This window comes from Odocoileus virginianus, chromosome 4, assembly GCF_023699985.2.
Source record: "Odocoileus virginianus isolate 20LAN1187 ecotype Illinois chromosome 4, Ovbor_1.2, whole genome shotgun sequence".
In the NCBI taxonomy this organism is placed as follows: Eukaryota; Metazoa; Chordata; class Mammalia; order Artiodactyla; family Cervidae; genus Odocoileus; species Odocoileus virginianus.
In genome coordinates this window covers 93,137,597-93,158,284 of record NC_069677.1, presented here as the reverse complement: position 1 = coordinate 93,158,284, position 20,688 = coordinate 93,137,597, and the positions used below count along the sequence as shown (strand labels likewise).

The following is a 20,688-nucleotide window of genomic DNA, read 5'->3' as shown; positions in this document are numbered from 1 at the left end:
CCAGGGATCCAACCTGCATCTCACGTCTCCTGCATTGGCAGGCAGGTTCTTTACCACTAGTGCCACCTGGGAAGCCCAATTTATCCCATAGGTGTGCTTAAAAAAAACCACCCAAACCAAATATTTTATTTTATTCATGGATTTCAAGGGAAATTAATGACGAGTGCAACTTCAAAAGGCAGCAGGAATAGATTTGGACATGAAAGGAGGGGTACCCAGGGTGTCCACGGGAGTACTGGGGCTGTTATTTAAAACAGTGTGACTGGGCAGTTTAAAAAAATCTGTGTCCCAATTATTCATTTACAAAATGGGAATAAAATAATAACTTTAGCATTGTTGACTGTTGTGTAAGGAAACATAAGGTGTTACTCCTTAAATGTGTTGATATATAGTCAGTACTCACAGATCAGAATGTCGGACTTTATTATTAGCCTGTGATAGCCGTGATAGTTTTCCAGAAAGACAGCAGAACCAATACCAGTTAGTTCTATTGGAATGGTACTTAAAATGATGATGTAGGTCAGGATGAGCAAAAAGTGTGGCTACAAATACATGTGTTAAGTCCTGCATGTTGCCTCTGCCTCAGTTTCCCCATTCACTTGGGTAAGGAGAGATTGAACTTGGGAACTGGGGGAATAGAAGATAGACTCTTAAATGACCTGCCTCAGACACATGTATGGCTTTCACTTTTCTCAGAAAAGCTTTCTTTCTGCTGCTCTATCCAGTTTTAGGGCATAAGAGTCACACACCAGAAGTCTTGCTTTGTGTAGATGTCTTTAATAACACAATTTTCAAATTAGTTATTCTTTGCAGTGGGAAATGGGAACAGGGGACTCCAGAAAGTGAATTCAGTATATTCTCTAAGAACATCTTAAATGATGAGGCCCTACACATTCTTAACCATAATAAACCTGAAGTGAAGGCATTTAAATTATTACCATGCCAGCATCTGAATTTGGATATTGGTTGAGGTGTAGAAAGCATTATGGGTTCTAGACTGTCTCCAGCATCCTAGCTGTATAATTGCTGGGGCTTTATTTTTTTTTTTCTCTCTGCAAAAGGAGAATGAAAACACCTGCTCTTCATAACTTACAGCACTGTTGAGAGCTTTCAAGAAAAAAAATGAAAGTGCTGATCCAAAGCAAGCTGGCAGCCTGTTTACAAGTTAGAGCTCAGAAGTTCTGGCTTCATTTTGGAATGTTCACTGGTCTACACAAGCTCCCCTGAAAGATAAGCACAGAGGAAGAACACACTCAAGGTTTTCTTCCTCATTTTGAGGCCAAAATAGTTCAATGTAGTTGCGGTTTCATATTCCCCAGACCAATTTTGGGTTTCAGAACCACACTTACGATGGCTGGAGGAGAAACCTTTATGTGGGCATGGTGGGGGTAGCCTCAAGTCCGGATTCTATAGGAGTCCCCAGAGCTCGAGTGGATTCCACCCCCACCCCCCACCATGCCAGACACTCTGGCCGGGTTTTTATTTCATTAATAAAATATGACCTCACTTTTCTTTTGTAATCCAGAAGCATGAGGATACATTTGTTGCAAACTGCATGCAGATAAAGGGGGGGGGGGGCTTCCTTTCAAAACTACATCCTCTTAATAATAATTTTTGATCTACTAGACATAACAGTAGTGCATTTCTTGTTAAAACAGCAAGCTTTTTTTTTTTTTTTTACCAAAATGAAAAGAAAACATTCATTTCTTTATAAATAGTTTAAATAGTTTAAATACATATTTCATACCAAGGATATAAAAATAGCCTCTCTCTCTTTTTTTTTTTTGATAAATAAAGACATTCATTTACATGGCAAACAACGTGCAATAGCTGACCGCTGGCCACCGGCTCTGTGTGGCTGATTGTCTAGGAGATGACATGCAGTGATAATTGTTCACTCGCCTTCTATTTTTGAAAAACAGATCAGCAGGAGCTGTGTACTCCCAGAGCCCACAATGTGGATATTGTTCAGGAGGGCCACGCAGGCACTCAGGAAAAACCTTGGCTGCTCCTCTGAAAAGCCACCTAGGACTCGAGTCCACACTCTCTTCGTCTGGGACTTGTAGCTGCTCAGACCCGCAGGGTCTTTGGACTTTCACCAAAGTCTGTCGAACAGACCAGTAAGTTAATACCTGCGCAGGTAATGGGCCCTACTTTTGTCGCTAGGATGTAGGAAGGGTCTGCTGCGGGATGGAGGTGGTTCTCCTGCCCTGGGGCCCGTTTTCCAGGGCTCGGCCCCGTCTTCACGCTGCCAGGGGCAAGCGAAGCCACCCCGGGCTGGCATCCCGCGGCGACGGGCGGAGGCGGGCACCGCCCAGGTGCACTGCCATCATACGCGCACGGCTCCGTCATCTTTCACTTCTGCTGTGCTTGCGACCATTTCCAGGGGAAAGTTCTCCAGGGCTTCGGTGGAGACGGATGCCCGTCCCTCCCGCTCCCAAGATCCCGGCAGGTTTTCCAGACTGAAGGAGCTCACAGCGCCCTGGCCCAAGCTGCCCTCCTCCGATCTGCTGGGGAGAACCAGGTGCAAAGACGTCTCTGAGGAGGAGCAGACGGAGGAGGAGAGGGTGGCCGAGATGGACTGCAGCGGCGTCAGCGTCGTGTCCGACTGCGGGGACACGCACCTGAGGAACTGCAGGCGACCTTCCTGGACCACCGGGCAGTGGGCAGGCGCGTGGTCCAGGCTCGGGGAGGCGCGGAGCTCCCCGCCCGCCGGACTCTGCTCCTGGGCGCCCGTCTGCTGGGGGCTGCCGCCCGCCGAGGAGGGCCCCGCGCTCCATCTGTCGGGGGTGACGCTCCCCTGGCACAGCGGGGCTGGGCTGTACGCGTCGCCGGCGGCTTGCGAGTGCAGACAGGGCTGGTGCGTGCTCCAGGCCGTCCTGCCGTGGAAACCGGAGGGACACAGAGAGGCGGTGTGCAGAGAGCAAAGCCGGGACTGCTGCTGCGGCGACAGGACGTGCTCGAGAAGCTGCATCACCGTCTTCATGTCCCTGCCGAGCTGGGAGACCTCCTGAGTCAGCGTGGTTACCTGCGGGGACAAAGCACAGCGGTCAGACCAGCAGGGCCGCGATCTCAGAGCGCGGAAGGGAAGGGACGTTTCTCAGTCAGAAGGTCCGGAAGACGGCTTGGCCTCCAATTCCAGCCAAGCCCGAAGGGTGACCGAGGAACGGAGCACCTGATCTAAAGCCATCCTCATTCTGAGGAGACCTGGAGAGACACAGTCTGTTGTTGTTGTTTTTAATTGTATACCTTTATTTTTTTTTTTATTGAAATATTGTTGATGTATAATGTTTCAGGTGGATAACAAAGTGATTGAGCTCTACACGTTAGGATTGGCCTGAAAGTTCATCCTGGAACTTTTAGGCAAACGCAACACACACACACACACACACACACACACACACACACACTTGGGGCTTCTCCAGTGGCTCATGGTAAAGAATCTGCCTGCAATGCAAAAGCCACAGGAGACGTGGGTTTGATCCCTGGGTGGAGAAGATCCCCTGGAGGAGGGCATGGCAACCCTCCAGTATTCTTGCCTGGAGAATCCCCATGGACAGAGGAGCCTAGTGGGCTACAGTCCACGGGGTCGCAAAGAGTTGGACAAGACTGAAGCGTCTGAGCAGGCACACACCCATACATACGCATATATTTCTTTTTAGGTTATTTTCCCTTAAAGATTATCACAACCCATTAAGCAGACCACCCTGTGCTATCCAGCAGGTCCTTGTTGTTTTTCTAGTTTATATATAGTAGTGTAAATTAGTAAACTCCTAATTTAGCCCTGTCCGCCCCTTTCTGTCTTGGTAACCATAAACTTGTTTTCTATGTCTGTGAATCTCTTTCTGTTTTGTAAATAAGTTCATTTGTATCATTTTTTAAAAGATTACCACATAAATGATATCATATGATATTTATCTTTGACGTTCTTAACCAGTGATTTGAGAGTTCTTGGACAAAATTAGACATGTAGGTCCATCAACTCTGGTACCTCTTAAATGCAGCATCCTTTGCTTCCTCTGAGCTAGTGGGCTGCTCCAGGGTGCTCAGCACCCACCCCAGACGTCTCAAAGCGATGTGCGGAAGTGAGTGTTGTGTGTAAAGCGCTCAGCACGCTTCCTGCCCAGGGCAGGCACCCAGTGAATGATGGCCCCCCCTCCTGCCATTTCTGGTCACCATCTGCACTTTTCTGCACTTTATTCAGAGACACATTGGCCAAGGGTAGGGAGGATGGTCAGCAAGAACTCACACCAGATTTGCTAGGATTTGTCTATAGGAAAAGGGAAAGTTGCAAAGTGATAGAGAGAAATGAAAAGATCTTCCAGGTGACTCTAAAGATAAACATCATGAGGACCCAGGAGGGCTGGGATCCATCAGTGGTCCCAGAATCACTGTATCAGACACCTGCAGAATTACTGATACAACCCCAGTTGTGCACTATGAACTTTATTCACTTTTCTAGGTGAGACACAGTCTGTGTAAGATTTTCAAAGGAGACGTGACCCTCAAGTTCTCAGGAACACTGAAGAATCCGCATTATCTGTTTTACACTTGAACTAATACTGTAATTCACTGGAGGGTTTATTTTCCTAATAACCACACTGCTTTTTTAATCATGGAAGACCACCAGAAAATTCAATTTGACTTAAATCCAGCTTTTCTGGATTTTTCAAAGTGAGGAAAACCTATATTTCAGAAAGCAGGACACACACCTATTTTCTAGTCTTTGGTTACATTCATACCACTCCTGCACATGATAACATCTTGGCTTCATTGCTATAAGACTATTTTATAAAGGACTTCCTATGCCTTGATCTTAACTGTTGTGAACCACAAATTCCAACACAAGCAGCTGAACCCATTGGCCAAATACCATAAGAAAACAAAAGAAGACCAAAGGGCAGTTCAGTTTTAATGAAGCCAGAACCAATATTGCTGTTTCGGTTAGGTTTTGGGTAGACATTTTCTTTTTCAATATATAAGTATACATTCCTAATTTCACCCAGGAACTTCATTCAGCCCACTTACTGTAACTGCAGTCTGAAACTAATTCTCCCTGGCGGGCGCATTAGGAGGTAGTACCAGTCAAATCAGGCATTTTTAAAAGGCCAGAAGGAGGTTTTTCCATGTTTCAGACAACCAACTGGTAAAACCTGCCTTGAAATTGCCAGACCAAAAATATTTCTGCCTTGCAGTTAGTGTGGAACTCAAGGGACTCAATCTAATACCTGCCCAGGCTTTTCAACAGATCCAAAACTATTGGCGACAAAAAAGATACCTCTGAGACTCACATTTAATAAGAGAAACAGTGAATCTGAGAAAGAGTCTATGTGTTTTAAAATTTTCACTGCAGGTTGTCAATTTCATACCCTGCCAGTCCTCAATTCTAAAGTACCCAGGCCGACAGGAGTCATCTCCGCATCTCAGCACAGCAGGCATTCACCCAGGCCTCTATCTTCAGTTGATTAGCTCGTCTATCAAAATTTCAGAAGAGAAAGTTGATACTAAATGAGATAGTTGAAGGATATGATAACCATTCATTCTTGTAGGTTGTCTAAGTTAATGCCTGTATCAAATTCACCGGGGCTTAGCTCCCAGTAAAAATGTTTCCAGGTGGCCTTAGCATTGAATAAAGACATAATATTTGAAGCATGGCTTTGCATTTTAGACACATCAACAGTTATACTCAACAAATAAGTAAATAATACAACATGCTTTTAGGTACACTTTCCTTATTGGACTGACAAACAATCCTAAGAGCATCAGAAACACACTACTATTTTCCCATCTGTGAAGTGGGGACACTAAAGCTCAGAGATTAATTGACATTTAAAAAAAATTCGGCTGCACGGGGTCTTGGTTGGCTCCGAGTGCAAGGGCTTACCTGCTCTGTGACATGCGGGATCTTAGTCCCCTGACCTGGGATGGAACATACATCTCCTGCATTGCAAGGCAGACTTAGCCACTGGACCCCCAAGGAAGTCCCTAAATGACATTTTAAGTTCTCTTATTTCATGACTGACGGTTTTTGGTAGGGAGTTCTAGCTTTCTAGGTTTGGTGCCTTTTCTATTACAGTATCTTAATTCACAGAAGAGAAAATACTGGTTGAGTTGAGAGATTTTTGCTAACGTAGTCAGAATTTGTGAAGAGCCTGGATGATACAAACAGGAGACTCATGTTTAAAAGTTGTCTGAAATTAGTTCGCTGTTTTCAGATTCCACATATAAACAGTATCATATGTTTTTCCTTGGCTTACTTCACTCAGTATGATAATCTCTAGGTCCAACGTATATACAAAAGAGATACAGAAACACTGATGTAGGAAACGAACAAAAGGGGGAGCAGAGGGGATGAATTAGGATTTGGGGACTAATGTACACACACTATTAAACAGATAATCAGTGAGGATGACTGACGGTATAACAGTCAGTTATAACTGACCGTCAGATAACCGCCAGATAACTGATGGTATCACCGTTTGTGATAAGCTATATAGGAAAAGAATCTCCCATGGATTTGTGTGTGTTCCCCATCCTGAACCCCTCTCCCACCTCCCTCCCTATCCCATCCCTCTGGGTCATCCCAGTGCACCAGCCCCGAGCACTTGTCTCATGCATCCAACCTGGACTGGCGATCTGTTTCACACTTGATAATATACATGTTTCGATGCTGTTCTCTCAGGTCATCCCACCCTCGGCTTCTCCCATAGAGTCCAAAAGTCTCTTCTATACATCTGTGTCTCTTTTTCTGTCTTGCATATAGGGTCATCGTTACCATCTTTCTAAATTCCATATATATGTGTTAGTATACTGTATTGGTGTTTTTCTTTCTGACTTACTTCACTCTGTATAATGGGCTCAATGTATGGCAAAAACCACTACAATATTGTAAAGTAGCCTCCAACTAATAAAAATAATTGGGAAAAAATAAAAAAAAATAAAAATAATAATAATAAATTGAATGTACAAAGGAATTTAGTTCTTGCCATTTCGAAGGACTTTGGTTCTCCCATCACCTTCAATATTTATTTTATGTTATCTCATGATTTTGCCGTAAATAACATGTGGGAAATATTCCTATTAAAAAATTATGTTGGAAAATCTGTAACCGGTGCCCTTTACCTCACGTTAATATGCTAAAAGTAAGTATTATGACTGTTAAAAATTTTTTTTTTGTTAAAATTTTTGTATATAAATTTCCTGAATCAAATCCTTGGATATTTCCCAGTTTTTATGAGCAGGTGGCATTCCCACCACTAAGAATCCTTTTGATTTTATTGTGTTTCCTTCATAATTATAGAAATAGGTCTCTTTTGGCCAAGACTTCTACTAGACTTCATTTATCCTACTGCTTTGTCACTTATCCCAGTATAAGCTTGTTTTCCATGGGTAGTTTTGATTCCCTGGGGAAATTTTCTCTGTTTACTGACTCCTGTATCTCATGATTACATGCAGAGTGCCAAGTGACAAATTCAATTAAGTTATTCAGAGTTGTTTTATCAGCTGAAATTTGGCAAAGCTTTTCGCATCCCTGGTTGCCATTCTTCATGGCTATTTTAGATGTGGCTTTCTGATCATTGATACTTCCGAATATAGTAAGGAAACCATAGCTTATTAATAATACACATTATTCTTTTACTCGTGTATTAAGTTAGACTTCCTTAACTCACTTTCCCCTCTTCTTTCTCCTCCGCCTTCTCATGTGTCAGTGGATAAGAATCCACCAGTCTTTAAAACTGTTGGCCAAACCCGTTCACCATTACCATCTGTGTAGGCCATTGTCCAGATCCAAGATTTCTCTAGCCTCTAAAACCCCAACTGTTAGGGAGAAGAATTGATGGAAACACCATATGTGCTTCCAAGTCGTTCAGTCTTCTAGCCAAAACTTTGGAGTATCTAAAGATTCTTCCCTTCTCTCTTCTCCCAACACCACGCAGTTAACCGACAAATCAAGAGGTTTGGAAGGTTTCCTGGCAGTGTGTTCCCTCTTTTGAGCAGCATCTCCATCATGAGTAGAAACGCCTGTGTGCCAACAGACCCTTCAATTGTCCATGATAATCCACACACTGATCTTGCCCTACTGCTAAGAAGGGAATCAGGAAGTACCACAATTGTTCTATTTCTGCCATATCCATGTTTCCTCCAAGCTTCTGTTGGCCAAGAAATTATCATCACTTACATTTCCAGAGTGCCTGGGTTTCCCCTTTCATGTTTAATTTGCTTCATTGATGTGATAGTACGTCTCATCCTCCTGAGTCATATCTCAACAAGGGCTTTGTTGTGACAATTAAATCGTATGATGGATGTTAAAGTTTACCCCCCAGGGGACTGGTGGTATGCCAGCATTTCAGGTGTTTGAATTTAATAATGCAACACAGTCACTAAACTTAGTTGAAACTCTATGGTGGGGAATACTAACCCAGGAAACACCAAGCCCAAAGGAAATAAAAGTCAGCTATCTCCGTAACGCCTCTTCAGCCTTATCATGGAGAAGTAAACCACCCCTGTTAACACTTTGACATAATTAATATTGGAAGAAACAGAGTCTCCATGTTTTAGCCTTGCCTTGTGTGTATCTTTCCAGGAGCAAATGGCAATAGCAGTAATCAGAGCTTTTAAAAATTTTAATTAAGGTCCTGTGCCTTTAAGTCTGGGGCTTCTCCGGTGGCTTAGTGGAAAAGAAACTACCTGCCATGCAGGAGCCGCAGGAGACAGGGGTTCGATCCCTGGGTTGAGAAAATCCCCTGGAGGAGGGCATGGCAACCCAGTCGAGTACTCTTGTCTGGAGAATTCCATGGACAGAAGAGCCTGGCGGGCTACAGTCCATAGGGTCACAAAAAGTTGGACACGACTGAAGCGGCTTGGCACACACGGATCCTTAAGTCTGAGTCTTGAGTAACTGCAGCCAGATGGATTAAGAATTCTCTAAAAATGATGTGTGAGCTAAAATACAAGGATATGCAGCTTGGTGTTGAAAAGAATTGAGTAAGGACCAGTGTGGGACAGGGGTGGGGGAAGGTACAATGGTCTTTATCTTTTCACAGTAGCCCAAGGCCTTGCACAAGCCCTGCCACTGACTGAGTTGCTCAAAAAGCTTGTTTGGCTTTTCCTGTTACCGTATATGGAAAAACCCAAGTGAACTGTTTGGCCGACACAGTGCAAATCTTTGTTGATACATGAGTAATTTAATAAATGATAGACTGCATGGTTAGTTTCTTACTATGAGTTTGTTATTTTCGCTTGAACTTAAATAACTTTCTCCAGTTTCCTCTAAATAGCACTGCAAGACACAGAGGTGTCACTATAACTCTAGCAGGTAAGAATGTCACATATGATCTCATCTCACCGAAGCCAAAATGGCAGATTTTGAAAACATTGTGTTATGAAACATGGCTTAAATAATCCATCTGTGCTCTTGGTGTCCTATGGTCCAATAACACCTGAATGGCCAGCTTTTACACGGAGACTATAGGAGTTTGGGTATAAGCACAGATTTGCTTTTATAGTGTCTCTTTGAATTGTGCCTTTTGCAAATAGGAGTGTGAGTTTAAGATCACCAGCCCAGGTTGGGTGCATGAGACAAGTGCTCAGGCCTGGTGCACTGGAAAGACCCAGAGGGATCGGGTGGAGAGGGAGGTGGGAGGGGGGACCGGGATGGGGAATACATGTAAATCCATGGCTAATTCATTTCAATGTATGACAAAAACCACTGCAATGTTGTAAAGTAATTATCCTCCAACTAATAATAAAAAAAAAAGAATTGTAGAAAATGGAAAAAATAAATAAATAAATTCACTGTTGAAGAAAGAGCAAAAAAAAAAAAAAGGAGTGTGAGTTTAGTAATGAAGCCCAGAATGTGTCTTTGACAGTATCTTTCATTTCACATAGAAAATAGCTTCATCTTATGTTATTCCTGTTTTACATTTCTTCATCTCAGCTACCGGTATGGTATGATTCATGGACTCTGAGTGTAACTGAAACTTCAGTTGATAGAGAAAAAACATGATTTCCATTTCTGTGCATTCAGTGAGCAGATGGGGAATGCATCTGTTGATAAAATCTTCTTAGCTTGGAGAGTTCTTGACCTGTCACTCAATTTTTGCCAAATATGTACACATTTTCCTGCCAGACACAATTTTCCTAAATTCAGGGGTGCTAATTACACCAATCGTCTCCCCCTGCCATGAACACATATACATTTTTACAAGCTCTGATTCAGGTAATTAAATGGTCTTTCATTTAATCCTTTGTTACGTTGCATATTTATCATGGGATTCAGACAAGTTCAATCAAACTCCATAAGCAGGCAAAACAAAAAAGACGATCGGCATAATTTCATCCTTGTCTTTTTTTGCTTCACAAAGCATTCAAAAACAAGTGACAGTCTTTTTATCTGTCAGCTAAAATAATAATCATACTTGTACTTGCATAAACTCCAGCCAAATTAAGATCTCTGTGCCATTACTGATGAAAGTTGTAAATCTCGTCTACAGCTGGAGGGACTAGGATGCCGGGGGGGTGAAGCGGCTCATCCAAGGTCACACAGGAGCAGTACCAAGGCCTTTCCTTTTGCGGGTGCAACTGATGCTTCTCAAATCATAAAAGAATACAAGACCAATGCGAAAAATGACCAGTTACCGTCTTGAAAGCGGTTACTGTAATGGTTTCAATGAATTTCTGCAAGCTCAGACCTTTGGACCCAACCGTATAACTTTAGCTGTACTATGCGAATCCATTATTTATCTACCCTTTGGTTGCTTTCCTACCATCCCGCTTCCGGTGACAGTTTGGTTAGCATCTAAATTGCTGTCTGGCTCGGGGATCTTCACCATTATCAGGAATATGAAACCAGAGTCTGTCTCCTTTCAGAATACCAATTGCCTGTCAAGAGTTAATGTAGAGAGGAACCACCCGGGGATCTGTCAGCGTGTATACTGAGATCAGTAGGTGTGTGGTGGGGCCTGGGATTCTGAATTTCCAACAAGCCCCCAGGTACGGAGCCAGAGCCCACTGCGTCCAGCTCTGAGTCAGTAATCCTGTTTTTATGGATGTAGTTCCTATTCTCATGATGTGGTCATTTTGGTTAACTCTTCATAGACCAATCTTTCAGTAACAGCTTAACACTTAGTCAACCTTTTCAGTTCCTCTAGTGAGTTTACGGGGCTTTGCTTGTGGCTCAGCTGGTAAAGAGTCCGCCTGCAATGCGGGAGACCTGGGTTCGATCCCTGGGTTAGGAAGATCCTGGAGAGGGAAAAGGCTACCCACTCCAGTATTCTGGCCTGGAGAATTCCACGAACTCTGTAGGCCATGCAGTTGCAAAGAATCAGACATGACTGAATGACCTTCACACACACAGTGAGTTTATAGTTGGAGATTTTCATCTGTTTAGACCTTTCTTTCAACACTGTTCTGTAGTTTTCTGTATACAAGTCTTGTATCTCCTTGGTTAATTTTGTTCTTAGGCACTTTATTTTATTTATACTATTGTAAGTGGGACTGTCTTCTTAATTTTGCTTTCTGGTTGTTCATTGTTAGTGTATCAAAATGCAAAGGGTTTTTGTCAATTGCTTTTGTACCCTGCAACTTCACTGAATTCGTTTATGAGTTCTAAACAGCTTTTTGGTGGCATTTTGGGGGTTTAGGATCTTTGTTCTTAATGGATCCCTGAAGTTGAGGATGTGTCAAGACCCGTCGGCATGTCAAAGCAGAGGATGTCAGTGAGCGCCGAGACGCAGGCTGGCGGAGAGCTGGGCCCTCGGGAAGCAGCTGGGAAGTGTGCAGTCCCACCCTTCTTGGGGAGAAACTGAGAGATGGGCATTTCTGCTGAGCCCAGGTACAGAGCCTTGCAGGCGCCCTTTCCAACTGCTTCTTTGCCATAGTCTGTGGGGGCTTCTAAGCACAAGCCCCGCCGGCTCACAGAGCCAGGTGCCTTGGAGACCTGTCCGCCAGGCGGGGGCCTTAGAAGTCAGGGGTGCTGGCTGTGCCATTTAAGCCCTTCGGTCTCAGAAAGAAGCTGCGAGTTGGGAGTCCCCCCACTCCCGATGGTGTGGTGCTCTGCCAGGGATGACGAAGACGCGTCTCGTGTTCCCTGCCTGTTCTCCTACGGGCGTTGCTTCATTACCCATGTGCAGCAGTCACCCCGCTAACCTCTGCATTTCTCTGAATTATCCTGTGTGTGGCTGCACTTTTGGAGGAGAAAGATTTAGGTGCTTCCTGTGGCACCATTTTGGAACATTTGTTATCATTTTATGTGTTTTAATTCATTATATTTCTTATCTTACCCAGGCAAGAGTACTGGAGTGGATTGCACTCCCTCCTCCAGAGGATCTTCCTGACCCGGGGATCAAACCCGGGTCTCCTGCACTGCAGGCAGCTTCTCGAGCACCTGAGCTACAGGGGAGCCCTCTTTATCTTTACTGAAGCTCAGATTGTCCCGTCTTTGGCCACGGAGCCAAGTTCTTTCAGCCTCTCGCTAACAGGGTGTGAAAGTGCTCTTGGGCTCTGCACACGAAGGTCTCCCAGACGTGTCACAGGTACTTCATGCCCCACAGTTGGAAACAGCCGTTCATACAAGAAGCTCTGCTTCCTCTGGTGGGAAATTGTATTTCAAGGCCGTAACTGAGGCACAGAAATTCTCACAGTGTTTGGGCTGGCCACTGTTTTTCTTCTGTGTCTGTGAAAAGAACTTGGAGATGTACACATGTTGATGATAGCATGTCAGTTCATATTAGGATTTCTAATTCCATTTCAGCACTGTAGGGGTCATACTTAACGCTTTTCCATATCATGCTTGTATCTCCTTTATTCTGCACTGGGGATTCTGGCTATTGAGATACAGAGGATGATAGAACTAGGATATGCCATAATTACAGGCTTACATCATTCTATCGTGCTCTGCTATATCATCTTCACAGATGTAGGACTTTTTACAAATTGAAGATTTGTGGCGACCCTGCATTGTCAGGTGATGGCTAGCGTTTTTTAGCCATAAAACATTTTTTAAAAAATTAAAGCACATACATTGGGTTTTTTAAGGCATAATGCTATTACACACTCAATAGACGGCAGAATAGTGTAACTGTAACTGTTACATGGGTTGGGAAGTAAAACACTTGTGACTCACTGTCTCGTGATATCTGCTTCCCTGCAGCGTGTGGGGCTGGACCTGCTACTTCTGAGGTGTGTCTGCACTCAGTTGCTCCACCTCCGTTACTCATGCCACAGGCTGAGCACATCAATACAGTACTACACTGCAAACTATGATTATTGAAAACAGGTCAAAATTTCTGGCATATTCTGTGAGCATTCTCTCCTCACTCCCCTCTTTTTTTAGGTCTGCTATATTTACATTGTCAGGGTATCTGGCTCTTGACAACTTGCATTCTCCTCCATTTGACTTTCATTTAGATTTGGTGCTATAAATAAGTACATATTTTAACGTTGAGAAACTTGTCCTATGACAGTTTTGTTTTTTTTCAAGTTATCTTGGTTTTCTGAATCTTGTTCTCTAGTACATTTTCCCGGAAATGTATATGGAAAGAATATTCCCTGAATTCTTTTGTATTAATAAAAACTTGATACTTGTGGTCATTTTTGCTGAATAGAAAAATCCTGTTTACACTTTACTTTCTTAAGAATCTTATGTACTTTGCACTTTATTCCATCTTCTTGCATAACATGTTGCTGTCTGAAAGTCTAATGATAGTCTAGATTTCTCCCTTGCAAGTCTTTCATAAGATCTTTTTTGGCTAGATGTCCAAAGGATCTTTTTTCTTACTTTAAAGTCTAGCAGTTACACTATAGTACATAATTTCAATATGTAGTTTCATTTTAAAAAATTGGGACAGTTTTATTGGAGAATCAGTTTTCGTGTTTGTTTGTATAGAAAGTCTATACAAGAAAGTCTAAACTTGCTTTCTTCATCAGAGACCTGTATTTTTCATATGTTAGATCTTTCTTATGTGCATTTTAAATGTCTGTCACCTTCCCTGTAATATTTTTAAAAAAATCTTCTTCAACCAGATTAGATCCATTACATTTTCCTTCTGTTTCATCATCTGCTTTGACGAACTTGTTTATTTGTTCCTGCATTGCTACAGTTTCTACAATGATATTTTTCTTACTTCTAATTTCTTTTTGAATTTTTTTCTAACCCTTGAGTTCTATCATTTTATGAAATAAGAAAGAAGAATCTTAAAGGGTCCAAAATTTTAGTTTCTTTAAAGCATAATATCTGAAACATGTGCACATATTATTTGTCTGATAGTTATTTAGATATCTGTTACCGCATAAATTTCTATATATTTAAATTAGCCTATGGTTAAAAAGGAGAAAACAAAATATTCAGTATGCACAGTAGTCTTATTTTTATAACAATGTCTATATACCTTTAATGAAGAAAAGAACTAGTTTTCATCAATTGTTTCTTCTTTATCTTTGATTACTGTACATTTCAATGACCCATTCTTAACTACTGCCAATTAATGTCCACAAAGACCCACCAAGAGGTCAGGTTCTTACAGAGTTAATGCAGAGAGTCTTCCTTCACTCAAAGAACAGCCAAGGAGGGAGCATCGCAGTGAGCAGGCCTGGCCCAGAGAGGTCTAGAATAACACTGTCACAGAGCCATGGTCCTGAGCTGGGCGTCAGGGCTCCAAAAGGAGCCTTCTTTAAGTCATCGGCAGACGTCCTCCCCAACTGCAACATTTGATAATGGGGCTTTAAATAAAAAACACTTTCCACTAACAAACTCCTTAATAAATGCTAATTTGAACAGAATTCCTCCTCTCCAAGGCTGAGGAGATTCAGTTTAGAAAGCGAACTTGCAGCTCGCCAGCTGAGATCAGCACAGGTCTGTAGCAATACTGTGGTTACCTGATGTGAAGAGTTTACTCATGGGAAAAGACCCTGATACTGGGAAGGATTGAAGGCAAAAGGGGAAGGGGAAAACAGAGGATGAGATGGTTAGATAGCATCACTAACTCAATGCACATGAATTTGAGCAAACTCCAGGAGATAGTGAAGGACGGGAAAGCCTGGTGTTCTGCAGTCCATGGGGTCGCAAGGAGTTGACACAACTTAGTGACTGAACAGCAATAAATACTAATGATCTGATTTGACTTTAAAAATGCGTTGAAAAGGCCAGTAAATTACCAGTGAATTCCCCACATCTCTGTCTCTCCTCTTTATCACTTTGTCTTACAGTGCATTCCTATTTTTTTTGTTGTTATTGTTGTTGTCCTAAGATTTGAAAATGCTAACATGTGGAATAGTCATGCATGGGAAACACATATAGGAAAACATACATAGGAAATACGTGATTTTTCCTTGAATAAACATATGGTATATTTTACCAGGCTTTTTTGAAAAGCTCTTTCTGAAGTTATCCTACCCGAAAATTATCTGTCCACAATTTAATCGAGTCAGATTTAAGCATATACCTGGTCAGTTTAAGAAATCAAAGACTCAGGTCTTGATGTGGGCTTCTGACATCTCAGAGAAGAAATCTTTTCAGTGCAGACCCGGGATCACCTGCTTGGAACGCTGAGCCTGCTGGGCTGGGGCTGAGGTCCTGTCTCCAGGCCTTCCTTGCCGTTTGCTGCATGTGGGACTTTCTCTGGACCTCAGGTTGCTCATTGCTGGGGCTGAGGTCCTGTCTCCAGGCCTTTCTTGCCGTTTGCTGCATGTGTGACTTTCTCTGGACCTCAGGTTACTCATTGCTGGGGCTGAGGTCCTGTCTCCAGGCCTTCCTTGCCGTTTGCTGCATGTGGGACTTTCTCTGGACCTCAGGTTACTCATTGCTGGGGCTGAGGTCCTGTCTCCAGGCCTTCCTTGCCATTTGCTGCATGTGGGACGTTCTCTGGACCTCAGGTTACTCATTGCTGGGGCTGAGGTCCTGTCTCCAGGCCTTCCTTGCCGTTTGCTGCATGTGTGACTTTCTCTGGACCTCAGGTTACTCATTGCTGGGGCTGAGGTCCTGTCTCCAGGCCTTCCTTGCCGTTTGCTGCATGTGGGACGTTCTCTGGACCTCAGGTTACTCATTGCTGGGGCTGAGGTCCTGTCTCCAGGCCTTCCTTGCCGTTTGCTGCATGTGGGACTTTCTCTGGACCTCAGGTTACTCATTGCTGGGGCTGAGGTCCTGTCTCCAGGCCTTCCTTGCCGTTTGCTGCATGTGGGACGTTCTCTGGACCTCAGGTTGCTCATTGCTGGGGCTGAGGTCCTGTCTCCAGGCCTTCCTTGCCGTTTGCTGCATGTGGGACTTTCTCTGGACCTCAGGTTACTCATTGCTGGGGCTGAGGTCCTGTCTCCAGGCCTTCCTTGCCGTTTGCTGCATGTGGGACTTTCTCTGGACCTCAGGTTGCTCATTGCTGGGGCTGAGGTCCTGTCTCCAGGCCTTCCTTGCCATTTGCTGCATGTGGGACTTTCTCTGGACCTCAGGTTACTCATTGCTGGGGCTGAGGTCCTGTCTCCAGGCCTTCCTTGCCGTTTGCTGCATGTGGGACTTTCTCTGGACCTCAGGTTGCTCATTGCTGGGGCTGAGGTCCTGTCTCCAGGCCTTCCTTGCCGTTTGCTGCATATGGGACTTTCTCTGGACCTCAGGTTACTCATTGCTGGGGCTGAGGTCCTGTCTCCAGGCCTTCCTTGCCATTTGCTGCATGTGGGACTTTCTCTGGACCTCAGGTCACTCATCTGCAATGGCGCACCCCCAGTGTCAGGATTTCTAAGGTCTCTTCAAACTCAGAACTGAAATCCCACTTTCCTCCTCTATTCAATGTCCTAATGCCTAGAAGAGTCAAAATGGACATAATACATAATCCAAACCGCTTTTATTCGTTCATCCACCATACATACGTGCCTACCATGTGCCAACCGATAAAGGAGAAAGCAGATAAAGATTCTTGTCCTCCTGAGACTGACTTTCTAATGGGAAAATGGATAAATACAATGAAACGGGCTTCCCAGGTGGCTCAGTGGTAAAGAATCTGCCTACAATGCAGGAGACACAGGAGATGCTGGAGACGTGGGTTCGATCACCGGGTGGGAAAGATGTCCTAGAGAAGGGCATGGCAACCTACTCCAGTATTCTTGCCTGGGATAGAGGAACCTGGTTGGCTACAGTCCATGGGGTCGCAAGAAGTGGGACGTGACTGAGCACACACACACAGACAATGAAAATGTGGATAAGTAAGCCATAATAGAGGTGTGATAGGGTTTGGAGGGAAAACCAGTTTGGAGGTAAATTTGGGGAGAGAGTGGCTGCTATCTTTAAAAGGTTGGTCAAGGAGAAGCTCATGAAGAAAAGAATATTTGAGGGTAGACTTGAAAGAGGGAAGAGACCCCGTCCACACAGACATCTCGGGAAAGAGCTCTCTGAACAGAGAGAAGGAATACGAGGCCTTGAGGTGCTTTCATGAACTGAAGCTTTATGATGCTTAATAGACAATAACCTGTTCTGGAAGCATCATCTGTAGGACACTGAGGTCATTTGTCATTGTCTTTGCGAAGCTGGGTTAGGAGGGGCAGAGGCAAAGGAAGTTGATCACGATGATGAAGTGTCTGGATCTCACATCACATGAGGAATGTTTCAAGGAAGGCAGAACATTTATAGCAGAGAAAAATATGTTACAGAGTGGGGAGGAAGAGAAGTATTCAGTTCAGTTCAGTAGCTCAGTCATGTCCGACTCTTTGCGACCCGATGGACTGTAGCCCGCCAGGCCTCCCTGTCCATCACAGAGAAGTGTTAGCTCAAACTATGTTCATTTCAAAAGAACAGTTGAATAGCTTTCCCTGTTCTAATCAAGAGCAATCCTGGGTCGGGAAGAGCCCCTGGAGAAGGGAATGGCAACCCCCTCCAGGATTCTTGCCTGGAGAATCCCGTGGACAGGAGCCTGGAGGGCTGCAGTGCATGGGGCCACAGAGAGTCGGACACGACTGGCAACTGACACTTGTTAGTCCAGAGCAAAAGGAGCAGGAGAATGATAACAGGCTTTACGGGGAGTTATATCAGTTAAATATAGAGCGGAGGTTTCTCACTGCTAAGGCAACTGAGAAATTAAGTAGGCCATTGTTTGCATGGTTTGCTGTCATTAGGAATATTTGAAGAATTTATAAAAATAGACAAAAACCACTACAATATTGTAAAGTAATTAGCCTCCAACGAATAAAAATAAATGGAAAAAAAAAAAAGACATGCTCTATAGGTTCAAGACTCTGCCTATGATCAGCTACACGAAAGGTTATTTTAAAAATATGTATTCATTATTTTTTATATTAATTTATTAAACATATTTATAATTATATAAAAACACACTTTCAGAGAATTTGAAAGCACAGCCAGGTTTGGGAATCATTGCTGTAGATTCCCCTGGGGCATGGTGAGATTCTTACTACAGAAAATATTCAGACAAGATAACTTCTTGCCAGTAACCCTGGGAAAAAAATTCCCACATTGGGTGAGAAGTCAGAGTAGGTGTGCTCTAACGTAGCTCTCAATTTTCAGATTTCATGAAACCACCACATTATGAAACTACAATTGTATTGAGGTGAAGCTGCTTAATTATTTGTTTCAAGATAATTCTTTTACCTGTTATTTTTAATAGTCGATTATTTCAAGTTCTATCCTATCCTGTGATCCTGCATGCTGAGTTGCTTCAGTCAGGCCTGACTCTCTGCGACCCCATGGACTGCAGCCCGCCAGGGTCCTCTGTCCATCGGCTTCTCCAGGCAGGAATCCTGGACTGGGGTGCCATGCCCTTCTCCAGGGGATCTTCCCGCCCCAAGGACTGAACCAGCATCTCCTCTGGCTCCTGGATTGTGGGTGGGATCTTTACAGCTGAACTACTGGGGAATCCCATCCTGTAGTCACATAAACACAAAAAGGAAATCTGACTAACCTCGTACTGATTTATGTCTATTGTGCTTATTTCTAATTGTGCACAAGTGAGTGGGAAGTGCTGCCTCTCTTTCCCCTCGATGCCTTATTGTTCTTTAATAGAACGACTGAAAAAAATCCAAGCCTCCTCAAATTCATGTATATTTATTTTCTAATCCTGAACATTGAGTTACTTGAGACAATGGGCATTCTCTATTTTACTTCAATAAAGTCAGCATACTTTTGTGTGGGCTTCCCAGGTGGAGCTAGTGGTAAAGAATTTGCCTGCCAATGCAGGAGACACAGGAGACATGGGTTCGACCCCTGGGTGAGGAACATCCCCTGGAGGAGGGCATGGCAACCCAGTCCAGGATTCCTGCCTGGAGAATCCCAGGGACAGAGGAGCCTGGTGGGCTACAGCCCATGGGGTTGCAGAGAGTCGGACACGACTGAAGTGACGTAGCACATAAAATCAGAATAGTTTAAAAAAATTATTTATTCACTTGGCTGCACTGGATCCTGTTTGCGGCATGTGGGATCTAGTTCCTTGACCAGGGGTTGACCCCGGCTCCTCTGCATTGGGAAAATGGAGTCCTAACCTTGGGACCACCAGGGAAATCCCAGAATACTTTTATAATAATAACCTTGAGGCAATTCACAGAGTGTTTTGGGTGCACAGTCCAAGTTCTGAAGAGTGTGATGCTCTATTTGGGGAAGAAAAAAATGTGTGCATCAAAATAACATAGAACCACATTAAACGAAATACTGAATGGCAAGGGTAGAAGCAGGTGTTGAAATTGAGAAGAAGGACTTAGGAAGTGGGACTCAAGGAAATCCACAGGAGACTGGAGGGAGAATGAATACTAAAGGGATTGGAGCCTGTCGAAAGATCTGAGGTCTTCTCACTTTTAAAAAGGGAAAATTCATGAATTCAGGGAGAGAATAATAAAGAAAAGGGCCTCTCCAGTCCCTCCCAACTCTAAGATCCTAGAAGAAATACTCCAACATTAGTCATAGCTGTTGGACCAGATTAATTACTGAACTTAATTCTCCTACTGATGAATGAAAAATGGCAGAGCTAAACATTTTTGAAAGATTACGTCAACTTACAGACTTTAGGAGATATGGGGTCAAACACTTATATCCATTTTTTAAAAACAACCAGTAACTCTGAAACCCTGTTAGTGGTCAGCTAATAACTAGCCACCACCAACTGGCTGCTTCCTGGTGGATGAACGTTAGCTTCCACAGAACGTTTCTGTACTTGCTTGTATACATAGTAACTCATTTTACTAACTACTTCCATTTGCATCTTAGAATAGGTCCACTTTCCAAGCGACCCTGTGTGATGTCCGTCAGCAGCCACGGGCTCCTGGGCTTCTGGCTGGGCTTGGCCACTGAGAACGCCGTCATCCCAGAGGGATGCGACGGCGGCGGGCGTGGGACTCTCTGGCCTCCTTGAGGGCCGAGCTGGGCGCAGAGGCACCAACCAGACCCTGGCTCCTGCGAGGGGGCCTTCCCCGCCTCAGCAGTCTGTACCCGGTCTCCACCCTGGCTCCGTGGACCCAGGAGAGGCAGTGAACGTCTGCTGACATCGCGCCGGGGCGGAGGCGGCGGTCCCATCCTTGGTGGGTCCCTACAGCCTTACTGATGCCTCTGTAGAGGCTCCTTGGTCCAACTCATCTCAGATTGCTTCTTTGGAATGTGGCACTGGTCTCACTTGGACACAAATGTCATATTCATCTAGTCCCTCTATTCAGAGATGAGAAGAGATCCACATACAAGGCAAATCCCAGGCAAAGAGGACAAAAATAATC

General features: G+C 44.0%; 1 protein-coding gene across 2 annotated transcripts in view; it reads right to left on the bottom strand.

Moving 5' to 3' along the window:
* Positions 1-755: 755 nt before the first annotated feature.
* KCNH8 (potassium voltage-gated channel subfamily H member 8) overlaps positions 756-20,688 on the bottom strand; it is a 444,848-nt gene continuing 424,915 nt past the window's right edge. For both annotated transcript variants that reach the window (XM_070467057.1, XM_070467059.1), the window contains one exon: positions 756-3,028. In XM_070467057.1, coding sequence (XP_070323158.1) covers positions 2,330-3,028 — 699 coding nt within the window. In that variant the 3' untranslated portion in view covers positions 756-2,329. The remainder of the gene's footprint in view (positions 3,029-20,688) is intronic.